We start from the raw sequence: 26,669 nt of genomic DNA, 5'->3' as shown, positions 1-26,669 counted from the left end.
AATTTTTTTTTAAAGTATTAATAAAGTAATTAATAATAATAATAAACTTTATTTCGGCTTCTCCCGTTAGGGGTCGCCACAGCGGATCAACCGCACGTTCGATTTGGCACATGTTTTTACGCTGGATGCCCTTCCTAACGCAAACCTCCCCAATTTATCCGGGGTTGGGACTGGCACTGAAAGTGGCTGGGGTTGGTTCCCTGACCGGGGATTGAACCCGGGCCGCAGCGGTGAGAGCGCCGCATCCTAACCACTAGACCACCAGAGAACCCAATTATTATTAATAATAATAACAATAATAATAATAATAATATTATTATTATTATTATTATTATTATTATTATTATTATTATTATTATTATTATGGAGGAGGAGGAGTTAGGGTTGTCATGTATATAATCTGATCTATTCATTATCAGTTTAACAACTTCAACTGACAGTAGAAATGATTGTATTGTATCCATTGTATTGTTTTTATGATTTATAATCACACTCTTAATATGAGGATGGTTTTCCTTTTTAAATCTGGTTCCTCTCAAGGTTTCTCCTTTTTCTCCGTTTTTCCTTGCCACAGTCGCCCAAGGCTTTCTCATTAGGGATAAATACACATAATTCACTTATATTTAAATTTCTTGTTCTATAATTCTTAAATTCTGCAAAGCTGCTTTGAGACAATATCCTTTGTAAAAATCGCTATAGAAATCAACTTAAACCTGAATTTAATAATATAATAATACATCATATTTAACCCTTAATCATGCAATGGTACATATTCTCTTCCTGAATTACATATATCAAGTTTATATCATATATCGTTTCACAATTGTAGGCTAAAAAAAGAAGAAAAGAAAAAACATTTCACCCATTTACAAATTCAGGTCCTGGTCCAGACTACACTTGAACACATTCACAAACATGAACAATGTATTTGCTCTAATCACTATTTTGGCAGCTAGAATCTGGCAACCCTGCCATTACTCCCCTTTATCTCTTATTCTATAGCAAATTTGAATATTTCCTTTAATGACACTCTACTATATCTCACATAAATATAACATAAAAGTCTTCATTATTTTAATCGAAAACTACATAACCACTCCCCCCACCCTAGTGCATCATTGCAAGATGACTATTTAAAGCAATGGGAAGCAGTTTCCTGGCCTTTAGAATACCGAAGACCATGGACTCAGCCATGCAGGTCTTTTATATTCTGATGCCATTCCTTCCAGTTCTGTGGATAACTGTGATCGAGCCAGCAGCATGTCAAGTTAATACAGTCAGCTGCCGACTCTTGACTGTTCCTCAACAGCCTGGTATATTTATGAATGGAGACTTTGTAATTGGAGGGATTTTTACTATTCATTACTATACTAAATCAGAACAAATGACTTACACCAGGCTGCCATCACAGCTCCAGTGCTCTGGGAGGTTGGTGTGTTGGATTTTGTTAAAAAATTATAATAATTTTATATATATAGTATTTATCACATTTTGTTTAGGTTTTATTTGATCTTTTTAAGATTGTGTTATTAATGAATTAATTCTGTGATCAACCAAAAAGTATATTGTACTGGTTTTATATCTTACTTTGTCTTATCAGCATGGATTTCAGAGAACTGCGCTTTGCCCGTGCTTTGGAGTTCACCATCCATGAGATCAACAAAAGAACCGATCTCCTACCAAACATCACTTTAGGATACCAGATATATGATTCTTGCTCCACTGTGCCAATGGCCATCAAAGTTGCATTTCAGCTTGCAAACGGTTTGGGGACGGATTTCAATAACACGAATTCCTGTTCAAAATCATCCATGGCTGCTGTAACTGCTGTCATAGGAGATTCTGCTTCAACACCATCAATCAGTATAGCCAGAATGCTCGGTCTTTTTGGAATTCCCCAGGTTAAAACCATGACTTATATTTACATATGCAGGCAAATACATATAAAAATGCAAACTATAATGACTCAATTTTCTCTCTTTTTTTTTTCTTACACTGTCTGAATTCCAGGTGAGTCATTATGCAACCTGTGCCTGTCTGAGTGATAAGCATCAGTATCCTGCCTTCTTTAGGACCATTCCTAGTGACCACCACCAAGCAGCCGCACTTGCAAGACTGGTCAAACATTTCGGATGGACGTGGATTGGAGCCGTGCGCAGCGACACAGATTATGGAAATTACGGAATGGCATCATTCCTAAAAGCTGCCCAAGAGGAAGGTATATGTGTGGAGTATTCTGAAGTCTATTACCGGACACAGTCAGCCAGTAAATTGGAGAGAGTTGCAAATGTAATCCGCAGATCAACAGCCCGGGTTCTAGTTGCATTCATGCACACAGGGGAGATGAGGTTTCTCTTAGAAGAACTGGCACGACAACCACCACCTCCGATTCAGTGGATTGGGAGCGAAACGTGGATCATAGATCCTGATTTTCTGCGGTATAACATATGTGCCGGTGCTATAGGGTTTGGTGTTCCCCGGTCGGTCATTCCTGGTCTTCGTGAGTTTCTTTTAGACCTCACTCCAGCCCAAGCACTGAAATCACCTCTGTTAAAAGAATTTTGGGAAAGCTCATTTAACTGTTACCTTAAAGAGCAAACAGACATGATAGAAGGCTTGCGAAATTGTAACGGCAGTGAAGACATTCACACGCTCCAGAACCCATATTTGGACACGTCTCAACTACGTGTCACTAACATGGTGTACAAAGCGACATACGCCATAGCGTATGCCATTCATGAACTTATCTGCAATCGCTCACAGTGTGACAAGAATATTACATTTACACCATGGCAGGTATAAAATTGATCAATTATAATGATATTACTATTTATTTATTTATTTATTTATTTATTTTTTTTTTTTATATGCTTGTTTCCGTCAGTATATTCAATTGTAGTTTTGGTTTTCAAGTAATATTCAATATTTAGAAAAAGACACTGTTCCATGACATCTCATGAAATTCTTTTGTGCAGATGCTCAATCAGCTCAAACAAGTGAACTTCACCACAAAAAATGGCTTCCAGGTCTCATTTGATTCTAATGGAGACCCCCCAGCTGTCTATGAACTTATAAACTGGCAGTTTAAGACGGATGGGAATTTGGATTTTGTGACAGTGGGTCAGTATGACTCATCCAGACCAAGAGGACAGGAGTTCAGAATGAGCAAAAATATCAGCTGGGGTGGAGGACAGAAAGAGGTACAGCCTCATTGATTACAAAGCAGTTTTGCTGTTCTTACAAAAATGTTAATCATTGATTTATTTAAATAAAAAAAAAAAAAACAATACACTGCTGTTATTGGTTTACAATATACTATAGAATCTACATATGTGTCTGTTTGTACTGCTAGGTACCAGTGTCTGTGTGCAGTGAGAGCTGCCCCCCAGGCACCAGGAAAGCGGTACAGAAGCGGAGGCCTGTTTGCTGTTTTGACTGTATACCCTGTGCTGAAGGCGAGATCAGTAACAGCACAGGTTGTATATCATAATATATACTGTTATGACATGAACCCTGATTGTAAAACGGTCACTCTTTGTCACTCTTCACAAAAGATTTTTAGTTGTTTAAATAAGATAATAAGGGAGGTAGTGGGTGCAGAAGATTTGTATATAGTAAAGAAGACAGAGGAAGAAAAGAAAAATAATTTTACTACTTAACTACACATTATCTTAAGTATAGTTCTATTTTGTTTTTATGTTTAATCCTAATGCCATGATGAACAATCATTGCACACTACGTTTTAACTGACGGCTTTCTGGCATAACATATCTGTGAAGTATTTATCATGGCATGGATCAGCATAAGCTTCATTATGTCTCTATTCTCTTATTTTCTGCTTTATATAGTAACAGCAGGGTTGTATTAAGAGATCTAGTGCAGTATATAATTTAGGGGCAGCCCTGTATACACCTTAAATATCAATGATTGTTCCTGCCAAGAGTAACAAGGTTGAAATTCCTCTAGCTGGACCTTCAACTGGCTTTAACTGCAACTGGCTTGCAGTTATCAGTAAGCAAAGAGCTAGGCAATCCAAAAAAATAAACCTTTACATCATTCAAAATACTTGTAAGCAAGCTAGAGGTAATAAGAAAAAAAGCCCTTTATAATAATATAATGAAGTGAGAGAAGCCTATCACATACAGTGAGGAAAATAAGTATTTGAACACCCTGCTATTTTGCAAGTTCTCCCACTTAGAAATCATGGAGGGGTCTGAAATTGTCATCGTAGGTGCATGTCCACTGTGAGAGACATAATCTAAAAAAAAATCCAGAAATCACAATGTATGATTTTTTAACTATTTATTTGTATGATACAGCTGTGAATAAGTATTTGAACACCTGAGAAAGTCAATGTTAATATTAGGTACAGTAGCCTTTGTTTGCAATTACAGAGGTCAAACGTTTCCTGTAGTTTTTCACCAGGTTTGCACACACTGCAGGAGGGATTTAGGCCCACTCCTCCAAACAGATGTTCTCTAGATCAGTCAGGTTCCTGGCCTGTCGCTGAGAAACCTGGAGTTTGAGCTCCCTCCAAAGATTCTCTATTTGGTTTAGGTCTGGAGACTGGCTAGGCCATGCCAAAACCTTGATATGCTTCTTACAGAGCCACTCCTTGCTTATTCTGGCTGTGTGCTTCGGGTCATTGTCATGTTGGAGGACCCAGCCTCAACCCATCTTCAATGCTCTAACTGAGGGAAAGAGGTTGTTCCCCAAAATCTCGCAATACATGGCCCCGGTCATCCTCTCCTTAATACAGTGCAGTCGCCCTGTCCCATGTGCAAAAAAACACCCCCAAAGCATGATGCTACCACCCCCATGCTTCACAGTAGGAATGGTGTTCTTGGGAGAGTACTTATCATTCTTCTTTCTCCAAACACGTTTAGTGGAATTATGACCCAAAAGTTCTATTTTGGTCTCATCTGACCACATGACTTTCTCCCATGACTCCTCTGGATCATCCAAATGGTCATTGGCAAACTTAAGACGTGCCTGGACATGTGCTGGTTTAAGCAGGGGAACCTTCCGTGCCATGCATGATTTCAAACCATGACATCTTAGTGTATTACCAACAGTAACCTTGGAAACGGTGGTCCCAGCTCTTTTCAGGTCATTGACCAGCTCCTCCTGTGTAGTTCTAGGCTGATTTCTTACCTTCCTTAGGATCATTGAGACCCCACGAGGTGAGATCTTGCATGGAGCCCCAGTCCGAGAGAGATTGACAGTCATGTTTAGCTTCTTCCATTTTCTAATGATTGCTCCAACAGTGGACCTTTTTTCACCAAGCTGCTTGGCAATTTCCCCGTAGCCCTTTCCAGCCTTGTGGAGGTGTACGATTTTGTCTCTAGTGTCTTTGGACAGCTCTTTGGTCTTGGCCATGTTAGTGGTTGGATTCTTACTGATTGTATGGGGTGGACAGGTGTCTTTATGCAGCTAACGACCTCTAACAGGTGCATCTAATTTAGGATAATAAATGTAGTGGAGGTGGACATTTTAAAGGCAGACTAACAGGTCTTTGAGGGTCAGAATTCTAGCTGATAGACAGGTGTTTAAATACTTATTTGCAGCTGTATCATACAAATAAATAGTTTAAAAATCATACATTGTGATTTGTGGATTTTTTTTTTTCACAGTGGACATGCACCTACGATGACAATTTCAGACCCCTCCATGATTTCTAAGTGGGAGAACTTGCAAAATAGCAGGGTGTTCAAATACTTATTTTCCTCACTGTATATTTATATACATATAGTTGTTTCCAGCTTGAATTTTTGCTACTTGAATGTCCATCATCATGTATATATAACTTGGTTCTATTTATTTTAGACTCGTTGGATTGTATTCGCTGCCCCCCTGAGTTTTGGCCCAACCTGAAACGAGAGAGCTGCCTTCCCAAACCTGTTGAGTTCCTCTCCTGGGACGACACTCTCAGCATCATCCTAACAGTGTTCTCCATCGGTGGGGCCTTCATGGCTGTTTGTGTAGCTGCAGTCTTTTACAAGCACAGGGCGTCTCCTATAGTCAGGGCAAACAACTCTGAACTGAGTTTCCTGCTGCTCTTCTCACTGACCCTGTGTTTCCTTTGTTCACTAACATTCATTGGTCAGCCCTCTGAGTGGTCCTGTATGCTGCGCCACACAGCGTTTGGGATCACTTTTGTGCTTTGCATTTCTTGTGTTCTGGGGAAAACTTTAGTCGTGCTAATGGCTTTCAGGGCTACACTTCCAGGTAGCAATGTCATGAAATGGTTTGGGCCTCCACAACAGAGACTTAGTGTTCTTGTGTTCACTCTTGTGCAGGTTCTTATTTGTGTTCTGTGGTTGAAAATATCCCCTCCTTTCCCCTTTAAAAATTTAAAACACTACAAGGAAAGAATAATCTTGGAATGTGGTTTAGGTTCTGTTATAGGTTTCTGGGCTGTGCTGGGTTATATAGGAGTTCTGGCTCTTTTATGTTTTATTTTGGCTTTTCTGGCAAGGAAGTTGCCTGACAATTTCAATGAAGCCAAATTTATCACATTCAGCATGCTGATATTCTGTGCAGTTTGGATCACCTTTATTCCAGCTTATGTCAGCTCTCCTGGAAAATTCACTGTAGCTGTGGAGATCTTTGCCATTCTGGCTTCAAGTTTTGGTTTAACTATTTGTATTTTCGCTCCTAAATGTTTCATTATCATTTTTAGGCCTGAGGAGAATACCAAGAAGCACCTTATGGGTAAAGTGCCCTCTAAAGCTCTTTGAGAGCTGTAATCAAATAGCAATTGGAACATTTTGACCCTGAACCTTGAATAAAAATGACTTAAAATTAGTACAATCTTATTACTTGTGTAAATATGTAAACTATTCTGTGGTTGATTGATTTTTTGATCCATGCATGCATATACATAGTTCATACAGTATATCATTAAAACATTGACAAATTGAATACATAATTACTTGTTTATATAAGAACTCCCTCTATGTCCACATTAATATCCAGTATCTAACTGAAACTGCATGTAAATATATTTTATTTTGTGAGATATTTCATTTCATTGTTAAATAGCTGACAGCCCAAAAATGTATTTATTTATTTAGTTTTATTCAAATAAACACCATAGAGATCATTGTTGCTCTATAGAGTAGCATAACCTACACTACCACTGCAGAGTGTATCAGCAACCTAAAGATGACAATTTACCCATAAAAGCATGTCTAAAACTGCTTTATTCCTCTTATACCACAATCCATTTCAAATGAATATTTGCCTATTTCAATTGAAGAGCATCTCCTGTTATCTTATCTTTTGTGCAAACAGATTTAAATACCCCTTTTCTCACCAGCCTTCCTGATCACTCTCTTAATAAGAAAATGCAAATTTTAGGTCTCACTGTTAAAAAACATTGATAAAGCCTCCTTAAATAAACGTCTTCTTACAGAAATAAAACACAATATTAATAATGCTATGTTTTAAATGTTTTTACAAAATGTGGAGTGTCAGGTCATACAGTATAAAGAAATGTGTCATTGGATTTATACATAAATATAAAAAACAACTTTTTACACATAAGAATTCTGTAAAGCCCTTAACAATAATGAAATAAAACTATTCACTCATTAGGAACATATGTTTGAAACATGTGTAATGAGGCACTCTTCTTGCTGAAACAAGCTAAACTGATTTATAAAAAAAAAAAAAGAAAAAAAAAAAGAAAAAATCATCTCTAGAGGAAATGTGGTTCTCAAAAACTCACCAGCAAATTTCCATTCATAACTGGAAAAAGTATAACTGAGTGTGTAACTGATGCGTTTTTGTTTTTTCTTTACATGCAAATGTGTCTTTGTTAACCAATATTGCATTGTTTTTAATAATTAAATGTAGGATTTTTTTTTAACAAACCTTATAAAATATGCTTTTGTGTAGAAATGATTAAATTATGGATTAAAAACTTTTACATGTACAGGTACTTTAAATATGCATATGAGCTTTTTCATATTGTTGTGTTCTGTATATGTATGGAAGTAAGTATGTATATATGGTAAAAAAAAACGACAGGAACTCAATTCTGAATACTGAATCATCAGCCCCTTTTTTGCCCAATCACATCCACCCCACCACCAAAAAAAACATGAAGCATCACAACAAGAGGGCCATTTAAAGAAATGTGACCAAGCATCTTGTCCTTCATTGTGCTTTGTGTTCCACTGATTCTGCAATGCCGCTCATTTTCAGCCTGATTCCCTTTATTCTTTGGATAACTGTGCCCAAATCTGCAATATGTACAGCTAGTTGCAGACTCTGGACTGATCCTCAGACACCTGGCATTTTTATGAATGGAGATTTCGTGATTGGAGGGATTTTCTCCATTCATTACTACACCAGATTAGAGCAGAGCAATTTTACCTTTCAGCCACCACAGCTGCAGTGCTCTGGAAGGTGTGGACTCAACAGAAACTCATTCTGTAATTATTGATTGATATTGTAGAAGACACAAAATATGACAAATTTCTTTCTTTTTTTCCTGTCTCCTAACAGCATGGATTTCAGAGAAATGCGCTTCGCCCGCGCCTTGCAGTTCAGCATCCATGAGATCAATAACAGGACAGATCTTCTTCCAGGCGTCAATTTAGGATACCTGATACATGATTCATGCTCCTCTGTGCCCATGTCAATAAAAGTTGCGTTTCAGTTTGCAAACGGTGTAGAATCAGCGTTTAATGATACAGATATTTGTTCCAAATCTGCAGGTGTGTCTGCAATCGTGGGAGAGTCTGCGTCCACGCCGTCTATAAGCATGGCAAGGACTCTGGGGCTTTTTGGAATTCCGCAGGTTATTACAGCATTACAGGCTATTACACCATTTTTTTTTTTTTGCATGATATAATTAAAATAAAAGATGCTTTTTTAGGCTAAGTCTAAAGTTTTATACATGCATGCATGCGTTTTTAGGCCAAGTCAAAAGTTTTATGCATGCATGCAGGTGCATGTGATTTTTTATGCTAAGTCTAAAGTTTTATGCATGCATGCAGGTGCATGTGTTGAAGCTACAGGTAAAAATACGCACCAGTGTAAAAAAAGTTTATTCATGGAGACGTTTTTGCGCTTTCAATTCCAGGTGAGTCACTATGCGACCTGTGCATGTCTGAGTAATAAGCATCAGTATCCTGCATTCTTTAGGACCATTCCTAGTGACCAACATCAAGCAGCCGCACTGGCACGGTTGGTCAAGCATTTTGGTTGGACATGGATTGGAGCAGTGCGCAGCGACTCGGATTATGGCAATTACGGAATGGCATCATTCCTAAAGGCTGCGCAGGCGGAGGGGATCTGCGTGGAATACTCCGAGTCCTACTACAGGACGCAGCCGCGCAGTAAACTAGAGCGAGTCGCAAACGTGATCCGCAGCTCCACAGCTCGAGTTATAGTGGCGTTTATTGCGTCTGGAGACATGAGGTTTCTCTTGGAGGAACTGGCACGAAATCCGCCGCCTCCACTTCAGTGGATCGGAAGCGAAACGTGGATCATTGAGCCAGAGTTGTTGCGCTTTAACATGTGCGCTGGTGCAATAGGATTCGGGATTCCCCGGTCAGTTATTCCTGGCTTTCGTGAGTTTCTCCTAAACCTGACTCCAGATGAAGCTCTGAAATCGCCTATGCTAACAGAGTTTTGGGAAAGCTCGTTCACTTGCAGGCTGAAGGGCCGAGAAGGTGTCAGTCATGGTGTAAGAGAGTGTGACGGAACCGAGGACATTGGCACGCTCCATAACGCATACACAGACACGTCTCAGTTACGCGTGACTAATATGGTGTACAAAGCAACCTATGCCATAGCATATGCCATCCACGGATTAATTTGCAATGACAACCAATGCGACAAGACCATTCAATTTTCCCCATGGCAGGTATTCGACATATACTGGAGCTATATATATATATATATATATATATATATATATATATATATATAGTTTAAATCACTAATGTCACTCTTAGGTCCAATGAAATATGTTCAAAAATATATTCACTTTTGCTATTCTTCTTCTTAACTTGTATTCTGGAGGTGGAAAGTTCAGAGTGATATTGGCTTCTAATTTGAATTTCCGAAACAAATCTATGTTAAAGTGATCCATGCAACTAAAATAAAGAGGAAAAAACCCTCACACTTCAAACTACTGAACCATTCCTAAAATATTGTCTGTCACTGCAGATACGGAACCAGCTCAAAACACTGAACTTCACTACCAGAAATGGCTATCAGGTCTCTTTTGATTCTAATGGAGACCCTCCAGGCGATTATGAGCTCATAAACTGGCAGTTTGACAAGGATGGCGCTTTGGTTTTAATAACAGTGGGCCAATATGATTCATCTAAACCAAGAGGACAGGAGTTCAGAATGAGCAGAAATATCAGTTGGGTTGGAGAACAGACAAAGGTGTAGTTTTGTTGCATTTCCAGCATTCAAAACAGCTTATTTTTCATCATGCAGTATGATTAATAGTGTACTGAGTTCTATATATGTATTACATATGTTTTAAATAGGTACCAGAGTCTGTGTGCAGCAAGAGCTGTCCCCCAGGTACTAGGAAAGCCATGCAGAAGGGAAGGCCTGTCTGCTGCTATGACTGTATTCCATGTGCTGAAGGAGAAATAAGTAACAAAACAGGTCATAAATCCATTTCTATTTCGACTATATTTCAAATATTTGATTATTGGGAAGAGTAAACTATGTACAAGGACACCTGATCATCATGACCATATATAGGTCTTCTCTAAATGGTTTCACAAAGCTTAAGACGCATAGTTGTTATTTTCTGCACTGGATATAAGAGGCCAGAACCTGTACAAGCATTGAAATTCCCCTGTATTTAAAGTGAGCACTAGAAGATCTGGGATGGCCTGCACAAAATCCTGACCTCAACCCCATAGAAAAATTATTGCACTGACGGTGCCCCTGGAATCCACTCCCAGCAACAGTGCCTGACCTTGCATATGATATTATGGCTAAATAGGCACAAATCATCGCTGACACACTTTGAAATCTTTTGGAAAGCTTTTGCAGAGAAGCTTATAATAAGACTGGTCAGTGATTGGTCAGGTGTCTATCCAATAGCGATATTTTGGCTTGGTTTATGACATGGCAGGTCACATGCATGGACGTGGAATTGATCTTGAAGTATTTATTATTCCTGCTAAAAAGATTGATCTTCAAGAATAACATAAAACAAAAACAAAGGAACTGTTCGACAGCAATCATAGCCTAGTGTTCTTATTCTCTTATATTACTGTAATGGATCATGTGTGGTCTTGACATATTAAACGATTGTGATTTTGCTTCTAGACTCATTGGATTGTTTGCGCTGCCCTCCGGAGTTTTGGCCCAACACCCAGCAAGACAGCTGCCTCCCAAAGCCTGTTGAGTTTCTCTCCTGGAATGAAACTTTGGGCATCATCCTAACAGTGTTCTCCATTGCTGGGGCCTTCATGGCTGTTTGTGTAGCTGTAGTCTTTTACAAGCACAGGGCGTCTCCTATAGTCAGGGCGAACAACTCTGAACTGAGCTTTCTGCTGCTTTTCTCTCTGACACTGTGTTTCCTCTGTTCACTTACTTTCATTGGGCAGCCTTCGGATTGGTCCTGTATGCTGCGCCACACAGCGTTTGGGATCACTTTTGTGCTTTGCATTTCTTGTGTTCTGGGAAAAACATTAGTTGTGTTGATGGCTTTCAGGGCTACACTTCCAGGTAGCAATGTCATGAAATGGTTTGGTCCTCCACAACAGAGACTCAGTGTACTGGCATTCACTCTAATACAGGTTCTTATTTGTGTGCTTTGGTTAACAATATCCCCTCCTTTCCCTTTTAAAAACATAAAACAGTACAAGGAAAGAATTATCTTGGAATGTGGTTTAGGTTCCACTATAGGTTTCTGGGCTGTGCTGGGTTATATAGGACTCCTGGCGCTTTTATGTTTTATTTTGGCTTTTCTGGCACGGAAGCTTCCTGACAATTTCAATGAAGCCAAATTCATCACATTCAGCATGCTCATATTCTGTGCAGTTTGGATCACCTTTATTCCAGCTTATGTCAGCTCTCCTGGAAAATTCACTGTAGCTGTGGAGATCTTTGCAATATTAGCTTCAAGCTTTGGTTTGATTATTTGTATTTTTGCTCCCAAATGCTTTATAATTGTATTCAGACCAGACCAGAATACGAAAAAGCACCTTATGGGTAAAGTGCCCTCTAAGGCACTTTGAGAGCTTTGAAAAAAGCAAAGTTGACATGATCAACTGGAAATTTGTCACAATGTATAATGTTTATATATGCATAGTCTTCAAATCTCATCAATATTCTTTTTTAAATATCTTTCTGGTTCTATGTACCAGTTGTACTCATCTAAAATATAAAGTTGTACAGTTAAAAAATAAATATGATTTTGCTTGCATTGGACTGATTAGCTGTTTGTTTTAATATGCATAGAGTCAGCTTTGTTAAAGTTTTTTTACATTCACATTATTATTGCAATAATCCCTTGAAATTAAGCTTTTTTCGATTTTAATATTTTTATATAACAAAATAAAACCATACCATTCCATGTTCAGTTAGCTACTCATGTGTACATCAGTCTTAATAAACAGTAATTGAGTGATAAGTATGTAAAAGCTTATGGTGAATATACAAAGTCATGAAACATTTATAAATATATTTTTGCATATGTGGGAACGTAGTAATGAACATCCTTTAAAAAGTGACTTTTTGTGACATTTGAAATAAAAAATGCTGCACATTTTATTTCACAAAATAAAATTTACTGCTATCAGTTTGCATTTATTGGACATCATTATTCTTAAATGTTTGGTGCTGAATTGTATTGTAATTTATGAATTACATATGAATATAATTTATTAAGTTTTGTGAAGTGCTAGATCTGATGTTCCTACTTTCTGTGTATGTCTGATTAATTTGTAAATTATGTGATAGATTTGATTACAGCATTTAATTATTGCTCTTTATAGGACAGCACGGCCAACTGTATACTGATTAAACTGCAATTAGAAAAAATAGTCAATGGTTAATTTTTTATGTTTTATCCACTCATTCTTCCACTCATTTATCCAGGTTAGTTCTCAGCAAAAATAATGTAACATTTAGGACCAAAAAATCAGAAAAGCAATCCAAAAGTGGAGTCTAGCGTGGCCTCTATACCCTCGCTGCAACTGTGTATTTCCCTGTAATGCTGTATGCAGTTATAAATGAGATCCAAACACCAAAAAAAAAGTCATAATGCACTTTATTAATCAACTGCATTTGTGAGAGTGTTTTTAGATATACAGTACAGACCAAAAGTTTGGACACACTTTCTCATTCAAAGAGTTTTTCTTTATTTTCATGACTATGAAAATTGAAGATTCACACTGAAGGCATCAAAACTATGAATGAACACATGTGGAATTATATATGGAATTATATACATAACAAAAACGTGTGAAACAACTGAAAAATGTCATATTCTAGGTTCTTCAAAGTAGCCACCTTTTGCTTTGATTACTGCTTTGCACACTCTTGGCATTCTCTTGATGAGCTTCAAGAGGTAGTCACCTGAAATGGTCTTCCAACAGTCTTGAAGGAGTTCCCCGAGAGATGCTTGGCACTTGTTGGCCCTTTTGCCTTCACTCTGCGGTCCAGCTCACCCCTAAACCATCTCGATTGGGTTCAGGTCCGGTGACTGTGGAGGCCAGGTCATCTGGCGCAGCACCCCATCACTCTCCTTCTTGCTCAAATAGCCCTTGATGCCTTCAGTGTGACTCTACAATTTTCATAGTCATGAAAATAAAGAAAACTCTTTGAATGAGAAGGTGTGTCCAAACTTTTGGTCTGTACTGTATATTATTCAGGCTTTCAGTATGCATACTCAAACTTTATCAGGAAATATGTGAAAGATAATTAGATATCTATCTCTATCAACTAATTATATACATTTTATTAAATACTATATTTTATATATGAATGAGAGAGAAAAAAAAGAGTCTTCTTATCAGCAAAAATGAATTTGATAAAGAACCATGTGTACCTTCAATCAAACAAATCTTGTTGGAAGGAATTGGAAGGAATTTTTACATCATTATTGAATATTGTAATGCGCATTAAATAGATCATGTAATGTAATGAAACACAATATTGAACAAACTCGAACAGTTCATTTTCTTCAGAATTTCAGTACACCATGCATCAGAACATAAATAATAAGGGCTTTGTGGATAAGCAAAGTAGAAAAAATAGATCTGGCATTATAAAATGTGTAGAGCTCAGGTTATAGTAAATAATAAGCCTGTGATTACAGGAAGATGTGCTTTAGGAAAGTAAGAAAAACTCTTTGCTGCAGAGACCTTTGCAGATGAGAAGATCCACTGACTATAAGTAATATAGTTTCACAGCTGGTGAAAGCCTGGGGTACCATAGACTGGACCAAGCAGAAAGATACCAGGCCCACACAGGTCCTAAAAAAAGTTGAAAAGATGAAAAAATTGTTGTCTAAGAATGTTAGGAAAAATATTTAAAAAATGTAATACTGAGATTAACTTAAACAAGGTGGGGAAAAGAAAATCAGCTATGTTACCTGCCCCAAAACCCCTATTTTTGCTAATTTACTCATTTATTTATGCATTTTCATATCAGTATATATGGCACATAGATCTCTTCCATTACATGCATTCAAAGCCAGATCTCTATCAGAATATGCAATTTGTCCACCAATTACACTTCTAAACTGGGGCCTTGAGAGAACTTAATAATATACTACAGCTTTATGATGCAGATAGTTGAGCCCTCCACAGATATCACCTCCATCCTTCCCCAGCACATCCAGTAAAATTCCTCTATTGTCTGACACCTACTGGTACAAAACAAACCAACAGTACCAGTACACAGAGGGTCCTAGGCAAATTCATTGGCATATAACAGAGAGAAGGACTCTGCTTTATTAAAAAAAAATCATTATGTCATATGGATTCATAGGTGACTGACATCTTCTTAAACCAATGGGGTGGAAGGAAGATTGGGAGGAAGAAAACAACAATTTGATCACTAAGCAGACTCGGATTTTTATTTTATTTTACAGTGTTAAAGAAATGAATGGTAAATGTGACAATTTAAACAAACAATTAAATAAATACATAAATTCATATATGTATATAAATAAAAGTGCATAGCTTACAATTAATTGAAACGTATGCATTCAATTAAAATGAAAACGCAATAGTGTGGCCCTTTTTGTGTTGTTGGTTTTTTGAGTGTTTCAAGGTGTTTATGTACAACAGATGTAAGGACTGGTCCAATATTGCCATCTGCAGGATTTAATACTGAGAGTCAATATATGGTATATTTTTAAACTGTTAAAAATATATATAAAAAAAACAATATAAAAACAGGTTTTCCACATTTGCTCCATATGACCTCTTCAGTTGCTATTCTATGGTTCTGGATGAGATTCGAAACTGACTCTCTGAGACAATGTCTATTGTTAAATAAATCTAGAATTGAATTGACTATGCCATTATTACTGCTATACAAAGACTATGGAAATATTATCCATTTTTATACCCAAGTCAAATATATTCTTCCAGGCATATACATTCTTAATGCTACAGCAATATACTTTGTTATGCAAACAGCTAGAGAAAGAAAACTACATTTAATTGCCTAATGAGTAGCGTGGAAACATGCAGTGATAATGACAATTTGCAGATAAGAATGAAGACCCCCTGGTCGACAACATTTAATTGTTTTAGATTTTCCTTTCTACTTTTACAATGCATTTTACAATGAATAAAAAAATATCAAAAACAAATGTTGTCACAAATTCTGGAACAATAGATTTATTACCACCACAATGGTGAAATAGTAAACCAACCCAAAGTGAAATGACAGGATGTCTCTAATCTTTTTATTCTGAAGGCACTTAATGATTTCCACTCTAGAAATAGCATTGTAAAAATAAATAAATAAATAAATAAATAAATAAATAAATAAATAAATAAATAAAACTATAAGTATTCCAAATAATAAATATTTACAAATAACATAAACCAATCCATGTTAAAGAAATATGCATACAGCTTTTCTGGGGTTAAACTTAATGGTACTAACTTCACATATCTTATTGTATATACGTATATTTATATATCTTCTGTAGGATAAAGTAAATATAAAAAAAGTAAATAATCATTACATAAATTAGAAAGAATATAATAAAAGTCACAGCCAAAAAAATGTGAAGTCATAATTTCCCAAAGGACCCACAGAGCCTCAGCAGATACAGTATATAAAACTGAACTCCAAAAACTTTTGGAGAAGGAGACAGAACGAGGCAGAGATAAAGAAAGATGTGGTCTTTTTTATACCGGTATCTGTGCATAGCTTGGATCTCATCATTAGCCCTCTTCTCTGCATCTTTAGTCACATGTTTGGATCTAGACTCAGGAACCTGTCAGCTCAGGGGGCACTTCAGGCTAAATGGGATGCAGCAGGATGGAGATTTTATTCTAGGAGGCCTATTTGCAATCCACTTTATTACTGTTTTTCCAGAGTTGAGCTTCACAAGTGCGCCGGAGCAACCTTATTGTGAACAGTGAGTGGGTTTGACTACCAAAATTACACAATTTATTTGAATAAATTTAACTTCACTCACATGATTTATCTCTTTGTGGTATTGCGACAGGTTCGACATGGCAAACTTCCAGCAGGCGATGACAATGGTTTTTGCTATAGATGAGATCAATAGAAATCCCAACCTGCTTCCTAACATCACACTGGGATATCATTTATATGATAACTGCGTGAAGCTTGCGGTAGCATTTCGGGCAGCCACAGCTCTCATCAGTGGGACTGATGAACTTGCCTCCGGTCTGAACTGCACCAGTCCTCCTCCGGTGATCGGAATAGTGGGAGATCCGGGTTCCACTCATTCTATTGCTATCTCTAGTGTGCTGGGGTTGTTTCGAGTGCCCATGGTACAGATGCAGGGAAAGTTCTGATGGCTTTTAAGAAACTTTTTTGTCATTTGAATTTTCTTTGTATTAAATTGTGGCTACAGATTGTTTATGTAATGATTTGCATCAAGAGAAGCCATGTATTTCCGCAAATTCTGTCATTTCATACCTGCTTTTCTTTTGTTCATTCTCTATCCCTGATTTCTTTTTTCTATTTCTGTCTTACTCTTCATCAGGTGAGCTACTTTGCCACTTGCTCCTGTCTCACTGATCGGCATCAGTTCCCCTCGTTTTTCAGGACAATCCCCAGTGATGCCTTCCAGGTTCGTGCCATCATCCTAATCTTGAAGCACTTCGGATGGACCTGGGTGGGCCTGGTGTACAGCAACGATGACTATGGGATCTATGCTGCCTACTCCTTCCACCAGGATGTTCAGGAACAGCTTGGCGGCTGTGTGGCTTATTCTGAGATGCTGCCCAGGGACAACAACCTCAAAGATGTGGAGCGTATTGTCAGAGTGATTAAAACCTCCACAGCTAAGGTGGTGGTGGTGATCTCTACTGATGCATACTTGGTTTCATTAATACACGAAGTGTCTCTCAGAAATGTCACTGGAAAACAGTGGATTGCTAGCGAGGCCTGGGCTACTTCATCTGTCTTCCTCACACCACACCTGCTCCCGTTCCTTGGAGGAACTCTAGGCATTGCTATCCGGCGTGGAGAGATTGCAGGCCTTCGGGATTTCCTGCTACGTCTGCGCCCTGACACGAAGCCAGCAAACAATATGGTCCGGATCTTTTGGGAGGAAATGTTCGGATGCAGGTTTGATTCAGAAAACATGCAGACTGCCATGAAAGATGAAAGAATGTTGTGCACAGGGAATGAAGATCTGAGCAGCACAAAAACAGCATACAGTGATATGTCTGAATTAAGAGCATCCTATAATGTATATAAAGCAGTTTATGCGCTTGCTCATGCCCTGCATGACCTGACACAGTGTCAGGATGGCAAAGGGCCTTTTAATGGTCACAGCTGTGCTAAAATAGTCACCTTACAGCCCTGGCAGGTGAAACTGATTAATACACACATAGTTATTGAATTTAGTGGTCCTTATTCTGGAAATGTGTTAATCATTTGAAACTTATCTGTAACAAAGCTCAATTGTAACAGTACATGTTTAAGTATAGGGGAATTAGTGATATTTGTTTTTAATTCTAAATCACTATGTGTGATATATATATTTTTTTTCTGATTATTGAATAATACCTGTCTTCTCTGCCTGCTATTTCTCTTATAAACACTACTACAGGTTGTCCATTACCTACAAAGAGTGAATTTCACCACTGGCTTTGGGGATCATGTATCTTTTGACATAAATGGCAATCCCTTGGCTATCTATGATATTATGAACTGGCAGCCAAACTCGGATGGTTCGATGAGGCTCCAGACAGTTGGTGTGGTGGATGAAGCTGCACAAAGAAACCATGTCCTTACATTGAATGAGGATGCTCTGTACTGGAACTTTGATACCAATAAAGTAAAACAGCATTCACATATAATACAGAAAGAAAAACTGTTTGTATATTACAAAGAAAAATGTCTTTATACATTACGTTAAATCATATTTGATTTCTAAGACTATCGAATGCCACATTTAACACAGTGCCATACACAGAAATATCATGAACTGTACATGTATAGAAAAATTCTGCAAAAGCAATGCATCGCTGATGAACTGATGAATCTACACTCTCGATTTTTCAGCCACCCAGGTCTGTGTGCAGTGAAAGCTGCCCCATGGGCACCAGGAGAGCCAGAAAGAAAGGCATGCCCATCTGCTGCTTTGACTGTCTGCCCTGTGCTGATGGAGAGATCAGCAACACAACAGGTGAACTTGACATTAATATATTATAAATATTCTCGAAGATTATTCAAACGTTTCCTGTTCATTTATTTATAATCCTTATTTTTTTGGTTCTCTTCTCAAATTCAGATACATTAGAATGCACTGCATGCCCTGATGAGTTCTGGTCCAGCCCAGAGAAGGACCATTGTGTCCCAAAGGAGGTGGAGTTCCTGTCCTATGAAGAGCCACTGGGCATCTCCTTAACAACAGCTTCCCTTTTTGGCACTTGTTTCTGCACTGGGGTTCTGATTGTGTTTGTGCATCATCGCCACACCCCTGTGGTCCGGGCCAACAACTCTGAGCTCAGTTTCCTGCTGCTCCTGTCACTCAAACTGTGCTTCCTATGTGTGTTGCTGTTCATTGGCCAGCCTCAACTGTGGACATGCCAGCTAAGGCATGTGGTATTTGGTATAAGTTTTGTATTGAGCGTCTCCAGCATCCTGGTCAAAACCATGGTGGTTGTAGCAGTGTTTAAGTCTTCTCGGCCAGAAAGTCAAAATGCTATAAAGTGGTTTGGAGTGGCCCAACAGCGAGGTACAGTGTTAGTCCTTACAGCCCTCCAGGTGGTCATATGCACAGTCTGGCTAACTACAGCCTCTCCCACCCCTCACAAAAACACTCGCTACATCAGTTCAAAAATAGTGTTTGAATGTGCTTTAGGCTCTGTGATGGGGTTTGCAGCTCTATTAGGTTACATTGGCCTGCTGGCTGCTGTCAGCTTTCTTCTGGCCTTCTTAGCAAGGAACCTGCCAGATAATTTTAACGAGGCCAAGTTCATCACATTTAGCATGCTAATATTCTGTGCCGTTTGGATCACTTTTGTGCCTGCATACGTCAGCTCTCCAGGGAAGTACTCTGTGGCTGTAGAGGTCTTTGCTATCTTAGCATCTAGTTTTGGCCTGCTGATAGCCATATTTGCTCCAAAGTGCTACATTATACTCTTACATCCTGAACGGAACACCAAAAAGGCCATCATGAGTCGAGCAACACAAAACCAATAGTTACAAAATACGAATTGTTAAATTATTTTTAACTATCTGTCTATATGACATGTACAGAATGATGACTTATTACATATTTTTAAAGCTTTATTGAAGCATTTACTGGAACATTTGAAATAAGGCTGGTAGACGTTGACGACTCAAGTTTGACACAAAGAATAAAAAATAAAGACATTTCAGTTGGTGTATTATTATTTTTCTTGATAGGAAAATATATATCTAATTTACCAGTAATGTCAAAAGACAGATAATAAATAGATTACTTCATTCATCCCAAAGGGAATTTCTTTTATAGATATATATAACAATGTCCAAGAGATCCTTTTTACATATCTTAATTTTAACTATTAAAAAGTCAATAGATTTATAGCTTATTTGGATATGCTCTTAGAAAGATATTACTTCATTTAATACACTGTATATATATATATATATATATATATATATATATATATATATATATATATATACACTTCATTATATATGGAGTAATATATATAGATATAGATATATGTATGAAAATATTTTTGTGTATTGGGGAAAATACATATTACATATATAAAAACGTCCATTTTTGTAATATTTTGAAATAAATGTGGCATATATGAATACGTATTTGACATATTTCTATATCTGTGAATTCCAAACATGAACATGCATGCTATATATGTTTTGTATATATATTGCTATATTTCTGATTTCTGTATGGGTTCTTTGATTAAACCTAAACATTAATATGCAGAATGATATTAATGATAATGAACAGTCATTTCTATATTATACCTATAATACCTATTATCTTCATCATGTTGAAGGTCTTTATAAAAAAAAAAAAATTCCTGCTAAAATAAAATAGGTGTTTATTACTAGCAAAAAAAAGCATATTAATGATTTATTATATTTATATATGTTTTATAGTTTCAAAAACATAAAACTATTCTGAATACATTTTTTATTGAACATACTGTAAGTTAATTAACATAATTTCTCAGATTAGATAATTAAGATTTGTTCAGCACACTTAATAAACAGTAACAAAGTTGGAGTGACCAGTAAATGAAAGAATATAAGATGCATATAAGGTATACACCTTATATGCATCTTATATTCTTTCATTTACTGGTCACTCCAACTAGACCAGGAAATGCATGAAATATTAGACATTTGTCAAACACATTTGATTAAATGTACATTGAGATATTTTTGAACAAAATTCTAATTTAAGAAGGAAACTATCAAAGAGTTGCAACTGTTGCATAAAATAAACTTTATTGCACATCAGCTTACAATTGATTCACATGAGCAATAATAACAATTGTTAAATTTATCTAGTAATGTATTGTATTATAAATTACAATACAGTGAAATACTAGATATATACCGCTCCTCCTTTTTGTGAATAGTTTGTAAAAGATGGATTAAAGGATGGAATTATTGTCTCAGCTGATAGGACAGCACAAGCCCATGTATTTTGCAATTGTATGAACAGTTCATTTTGTGGATTTTCCAGTCAATCCTTTTTTGGTATTAAGTTCAGGCCTCAGCAAAATAATGTAACATTTAGGAGCAAAGATACAGAAAAGCAAGCCAAAAGTGGAGGCCAGAATGGCAAATATCTCTACTGCTACTGTGTATTTCCCTGGAGTGCTGTTGTATGCAGGTATGAATGAGATCCAAACGGCAAAAAATATCAGCATACTGAACGTGATTAACTTGGCTTCGTTAAATGTGCCTGGAAGTTTCCGCCCCAGAAAAGCCAGAATGAAACACACACAGGAGAGGAGACCAATATAACCAAGCACCAAATAGAATCCCAAAGGCCAGACATCTTTGCACTCGAGTATGATCCTTCCACCTTGGTAAGATGTGTTCTTAAAAGGGTAAGGGGGTGCTAATGCCAACCAACTAATACACAGTATGGCTTGGCCTGCAGTGCAACTGACAATAAATGCTCTTTGCTGTGGAGGGCCGAATCGTTTGAGGGAAATGGAGCCAGGCATGGTGGAGTGAAAAGCCAGCAGCACCACGATGGTTTTGACCAGAATGCAGGAAATGCAAAGAACAAAACTGATGCCAAACGCTGCCTGACGGGCCTGACAGGACCACATTGAAGGCCGGCCCAGAAAAACCAGCGAACAAAGAAAGCAGAGTTTCAGTGACAGTAAAAGCAGGAAACTGAGCTCGGAATTATTGGCTTTGACTATCGGTGTAGATCTGAAGAGGAAGAAGATTACGGAAACAGCAGTGGCTGCAGCAACTCCCAGGAGTGACAAGATAACAAGGGTGATACCCATGATCTCCTGAAAGGAAAGGAATTCTTCTATGCCTGCCACACATGCCACACGCTCAGCATTGGACCAGTAGTACAGAGGACACCGGGTGCATTCTGTGGCTCCTGCAAAAAGGCACATACAGTATATTGAAAAGTACCAAAAGAATGATTGAACCAGGCAACATTATGTGCTTAGTCTTGTACTGTATGTTTTGTCAGTAAAAACTGACTAAATATATGTTTGTGCCTACACAGTTATATAGTGAATTTATTTCTTCTTACCTGATGTATTGGTGAACTCTCCCTCAGTGCAAGGCAGACAATCAAAACAGCAAATAGGTTGGCCTGGTCGTGTGGCCTGTCGAGTCCCAGGAGGACAAGGGGCTGTGCATAGAGACAATGGCACCTGCAGGACAATGTACACAGGAATTAGATGTCAAATTTTACAAGGAAGTAAAAAATAACCAATTAGCAAAAGTGCGTATTGTAAAATAAGTCATTGTTTATAATAAATCATTTAAAGATGTTGTATGAAACATAATTTAAAGCCAGGCTTATATTTTTTAGTCATACTTATCTATCCCATACACCTGTATGAATTATACTGAATTAAATCATGCTGTTCACTAATAATAAAAGAATTAGTTGTTTCATTTTGTTTTCTTTTGAGCTGAACACCTGGCTCTGCCCTCCTGTGAACTTTATCAACTCCATGTCCATCTTGAGCTGCTGCCAAAGGGGCGCTGACCCATCATAGCTGCCCACTTTTTGAAACCTGATTCCACCTCTCCCATCTTTCTGCCAGTTTATGATGTCGTAGAGCGGTACTGGCTCACCATTTTCATCAAAATACACCTTTTCTCCAAACTGGTTTGTAAAGTTCACTCTCCTCAGATGATCAAGCAACTGTAAATAAAAATGCAAAATAAAAATGAATGATAATACTTATGATTAAATACATATGCATAATACAACAGTAATATATTGCAATATATTAGTAGAAAACTGACTGATTCTATCACCTGCCCAGGTGTGAATTCTGCCCCAGTGTTACAGCTTCTCTCGTTTGAGTCCTGTGCTATAGATGTGCACAGTAGTAGGTGGTGTAGTGCATGAGAAATGGCATATACCGCTTTATACACATTATAGGAAACGCGCACTGGAGTCACGATTGTGTAACTGCTTTTAACTTGTGTTAGATTCTCCAAACCAGAACAGAGTGGTCTGTCTATCCCCTCACTACTGAAATAATCCAGCCGGCAATTAAACTGTTCCTCCCAAAACATGTTAGTGAAGAATGATCTTAAGTTATCCGAGGGCTGTACTCTCATAAGAAACTCATACAGCCCTGAAATATTTGCACCTCTAAAGGAAAAACCCAAAGTTCCAGTTAACACATGCTGAAACACTGGGGCTGTAAGAATACTGGCAGTTACCCAGGCTTCACTGGCCACCCACTGCCAGCCTGTCAGATTTCTCTGTGCCACCTCTGATAGCAGCTCCAAAAGTTGGCCTTCTGTGGCAAATACCACAATCACTCTTGCTGTAGAGGCCTCCAGTGCATCAGTAATGGCACTGATCTGTTTTGGAGTGGGCACTTTGGGGATTGTGCGGTGAAAAGCCACACAACCACCCCATTTTTCAAACTGCTCAGTAAAGGCTTGGATTCCGTAGCGGCTATAGTCATCCTCTGTACCAATTGTACCCACCCACCGCCAGCCAAAATGGGCCATCAACTGCACCAGAGCCTGCACCTGGAAAACATCGCTGGGAACAGTGCGGAGGAAGGATGGGTACACCTTCTTATCGTTCAGACATGTGCAGGTCGCAAAGTAGCTAATCTGCAAGTAATTACAAGAAAGAAAGGTAATAAGAGAGGAAGAGAAATAAAGTTTCTTTTTCCTGGACAAAAATGTACTTCAACAGTCATTTTTGTACCTGGCACATGTACAGTATGTGTCGTGTAAGCAATACTTTTCAGTAGAATTTCTAAAGCCATGCTAACCAATCATAGACAACGAGCCATTAGATCTTCACATATGTAAAACATCAGACTTAAATATCGTGATTATATGTGCAAGTAGATTATCATTGATTAGCATAGGGCTTTATATACATAATCAGAAGCTGTAAACTATAATAAAATGACAAATAGGAATAGGAAATTGTTTTTTTAATGAGACAAATCACTGAGTCAAAAACAGAGACTTACATTAACTATGTGTCATTAATACTGAAATTGTCTTTCCAAAATACTCATATGCCCTATTATAGAGAATAAAAAATTGCCTTTATGTAATGCCTATAATAGTTATTTTCATAAACTGAATATTTTTCTAATCAGTACAACTTCTTTCATCTCAAACTATATCTCAAACTATACTATATATTTTGTGCATACTCATTAGTCTATACACACCATGATAGAAATGATATCCTACAATCACTAAAAAACAAATTATGCATCTGTGCAAGTAACAGATAGATATATAAATATTATATTCAGTTTAATTTAATTGATATTATATTATTATACATTAAAAGGACCATTAAATCTAGTGATAAAGGAGACATGGCAGAAAAACTAAAGGAAAATTGGCTAAATTTCTTGTCCTTGTCAGAAGGCATGAATGTGATAAAGAACCAGTAACAGCTGCTTCTATAATGAATTATGTGAAAATATGAGTTCTTTAACTACAATTTTTTACATTTGTAAATGAATTTACACATTTCAAATTGTATATGTATACATAATGATTTTTTTTGCAGTGATGTAATAAAAAAAAGTGTATATAGTGTTAAGCTTCTTTTTTTCACTCTCATCAGCTTTTAAGCCCACGCTCACCATGGGGATCTCAAAAGGCCCAAATGTGTTGGCTACAGCTCGGGTTGGGGTAGATGATGCCAATCCTATGATTGCAGGAACAGGCGCTTTAGAGAGGCAGGAAAGATTTTTGGCTACAGAGTCCTCTGTCTGTGAGAGAGAAGATCCATTGACCAGAGAGAAGGCACTCTGTAGACTAGTATGAACGTGATCACAGCTGTCCAGTATCCGATAACCCAATTTCACACCTGGTAAAAGCATGGGGTTTCTGTTTATCTCCTCAATGGCAAACACCATAGTCTGGACCCAGCGGAAAGCCCTCAGGTCAAACCTGAAAGAAAAATGATAAAAGAGATATTTGTGTAAGAAAATCTTGGAAAAGTACCATACCATATAGAAAATTATCAATTTACAGTACATTTTCCATTCAGAAATGTACTGTATTCGAAACTCATGTTTCTTTCATGTGGATGCCTCACGTCCAGAGACTGATCTCTGTGTATCTACAAATGAACGAGTGGTATAACTCACCCACTACACCTCTGAACCTGTGGTCGGTCGTTAAAAACATAATCAGGTTTCGGAGCTATGTAATGCAGAGGAAAGAGCCCTCCAAGAATAACATCTCCATCCATCTCCAGCGCATGAGGATCAAATTCCCCAATTCTCTGACAGCCTCCGCTTGATTCTGATGAGTGAACCTTGGACCAGAGGAGCAGAAAAATAACCAACAGTGCCTGCTCACTGACTGGCATATTCCTAAGTGTCACAAAGACTCCTGGACGAATTCATGGGCATGGATGTTCCTGGCAGAGTGAACAAAGGACTGATGGATGCTGCTTTATAAAAGAATTCATCATCTATTTTCAGAGGTGATTGACATCTGCACGGGCCAATGAGGAGGAATGAAAGGTTAGGAGGAAGAAACAATGACAATGACAGACAGTAATTATAGACAGAGTCGAATCAATGAAAGGTGGCAATTACTGCAATCAATAAGAAGAAGAATTTTAAAAGAATAAGAGGGGAAAAGTTTAAATTAAGTTCAAGAAGCAATTACAGATACAATTTGCTGTGTGGGGAAACACTCAGATACAGTAGATGGAGAAGCAAATGTTAGTCTTAATTTTTATACATTAGATGCGAAGACAGGTCCAATATTGCCATCTGCAGGATCTGATGGAACTTACCTTCACCTATGACATATTTCAAAGGCAAGTAGATATCATACTCTATGGCACAACAAATAATAAACTATATTGCATGGCCTAAGTCTCCATCTTTGTGTTTATGTTCCACAAACCACCTTTACAACCAGTAAGCTCGTACCATTCTATGACTCAAAGTGACAAAATTGTTGCTGTTTCCCAAAACTATAAAACAGCTTGTCTATTTAACAGTTATTTAAAATCTTATATTTTCTCATTTGCATATGCAAGTCAAGGAATTCCACTGGACATAGTATACTGTTAGATATGTCAAATATATGCATGGAATGCAAATGTGACGCCACCCTGACCCTTTATAGACATTTGAAGACTGCTTGTCTATAGCATTTGCTTGTTTTGTCTTGTTTTCTTACTTGTGCTTGACTAAATTTGTATATTCTAATTCAGTTTAACAGCATTTAAATAACAGGAATACTTTCCATTTCTCTCATTTCTTAGATGTAATTACTCTAAATTGTTTTTGACTGAACAATTC

The 26,669-nt window shown here is 37.6% G+C and overlaps 4 protein-coding genes across 4 annotated transcripts; 3 read left to right on the top strand and 1 right to left on the bottom strand.

The window, feature by feature from the left end:
• Positions 1–1,321: 1,321 nt before the first annotated feature.
• LOC124395965 (extracellular calcium-sensing receptor-like) lies at positions 1,322–6,740 on the top strand. Its single transcript, XM_046864862.1, has 6 exons — positions 1,322–1,428; positions 1,601–1,901; positions 2,011–2,796; positions 2,976–3,200; positions 3,353–3,476; positions 5,827–6,740. Exons 1-6 carry the CDS (start codon positions 1,322–1,324, stop codon positions 6,738–6,740), a joined length of 2,457 nt encoding a protein of 818 aa, XP_046720818.1.
• A 1,565-nt stretch (positions 6,741–8,305) lies between these two features.
• On the top strand, positions 8,306–12,230 carry LOC124395966 (extracellular calcium-sensing receptor-like). Its single transcript, XM_046864863.1, has 6 exons — positions 8,306–8,415; positions 8,515–8,809; positions 9,095–9,880; positions 10,186–10,410; positions 10,518–10,641; positions 11,317–12,230. The coding sequence occupies exons 1-6, from the start codon at positions 8,309–8,311 to the stop codon at positions 12,228–12,230; spliced, it is 2,451 nt and encodes an 816-aa protein (XP_046720819.1). The 5' UTR covers positions 8,306–8,308.
• Positions 12,231–15,158: 2,928 nt separating this feature from the next.
• On the top strand, positions 15,159–19,869 carry LOC124395333 (extracellular calcium-sensing receptor-like). The gene is made up of 7 exons (XM_046863753.1): positions 15,159–15,174; positions 16,447–16,600; positions 16,691–16,982; positions 17,198–18,028; positions 18,272–18,499; positions 18,727–18,850; positions 18,956–19,869. Exons 1-7 carry the CDS (start codon positions 15,159–15,161, stop codon positions 19,867–19,869), a joined length of 2,559 nt encoding a protein of 852 aa, XP_046719709.1.
• Positions 19,870–21,359: 1,490 nt separating this feature from the next.
• Positions 21,360–25,624, bottom strand: LOC124395331 (extracellular calcium-sensing receptor). The gene is made up of 6 exons (XM_046863751.1): positions 25,497–25,624; positions 24,987–25,296; positions 23,164–23,982; positions 22,820–23,047; positions 22,424–22,547; positions 21,360–22,264 (listed from the first exon to the last, which is right to left on the bottom strand). The coding sequence occupies exons 1-6, from the start codon at positions 25,598–25,600 to the stop codon at positions 21,360–21,362; spliced, it is 2,490 nt and encodes an 829-aa protein (XP_046719707.1). The 5' UTR covers positions 25,601–25,624.
• Positions 25,625–26,669: the final 1,045 nt, after the last annotated feature.

The sequence above is a fragment of the Silurus meridionalis genome, chromosome 13 (assembly GCF_014805685.1).
Source record: "Silurus meridionalis isolate SWU-2019-XX chromosome 13, ASM1480568v1, whole genome shotgun sequence".
NCBI lineage: Eukaryota > Metazoa > Chordata > Actinopteri > Siluriformes > Siluridae > Silurus > Silurus meridionalis.
The sequence above is the reverse complement of the archived record's forward strand: the minus strand, read 5'-3'. Positions and strand labels throughout refer to the sequence as shown.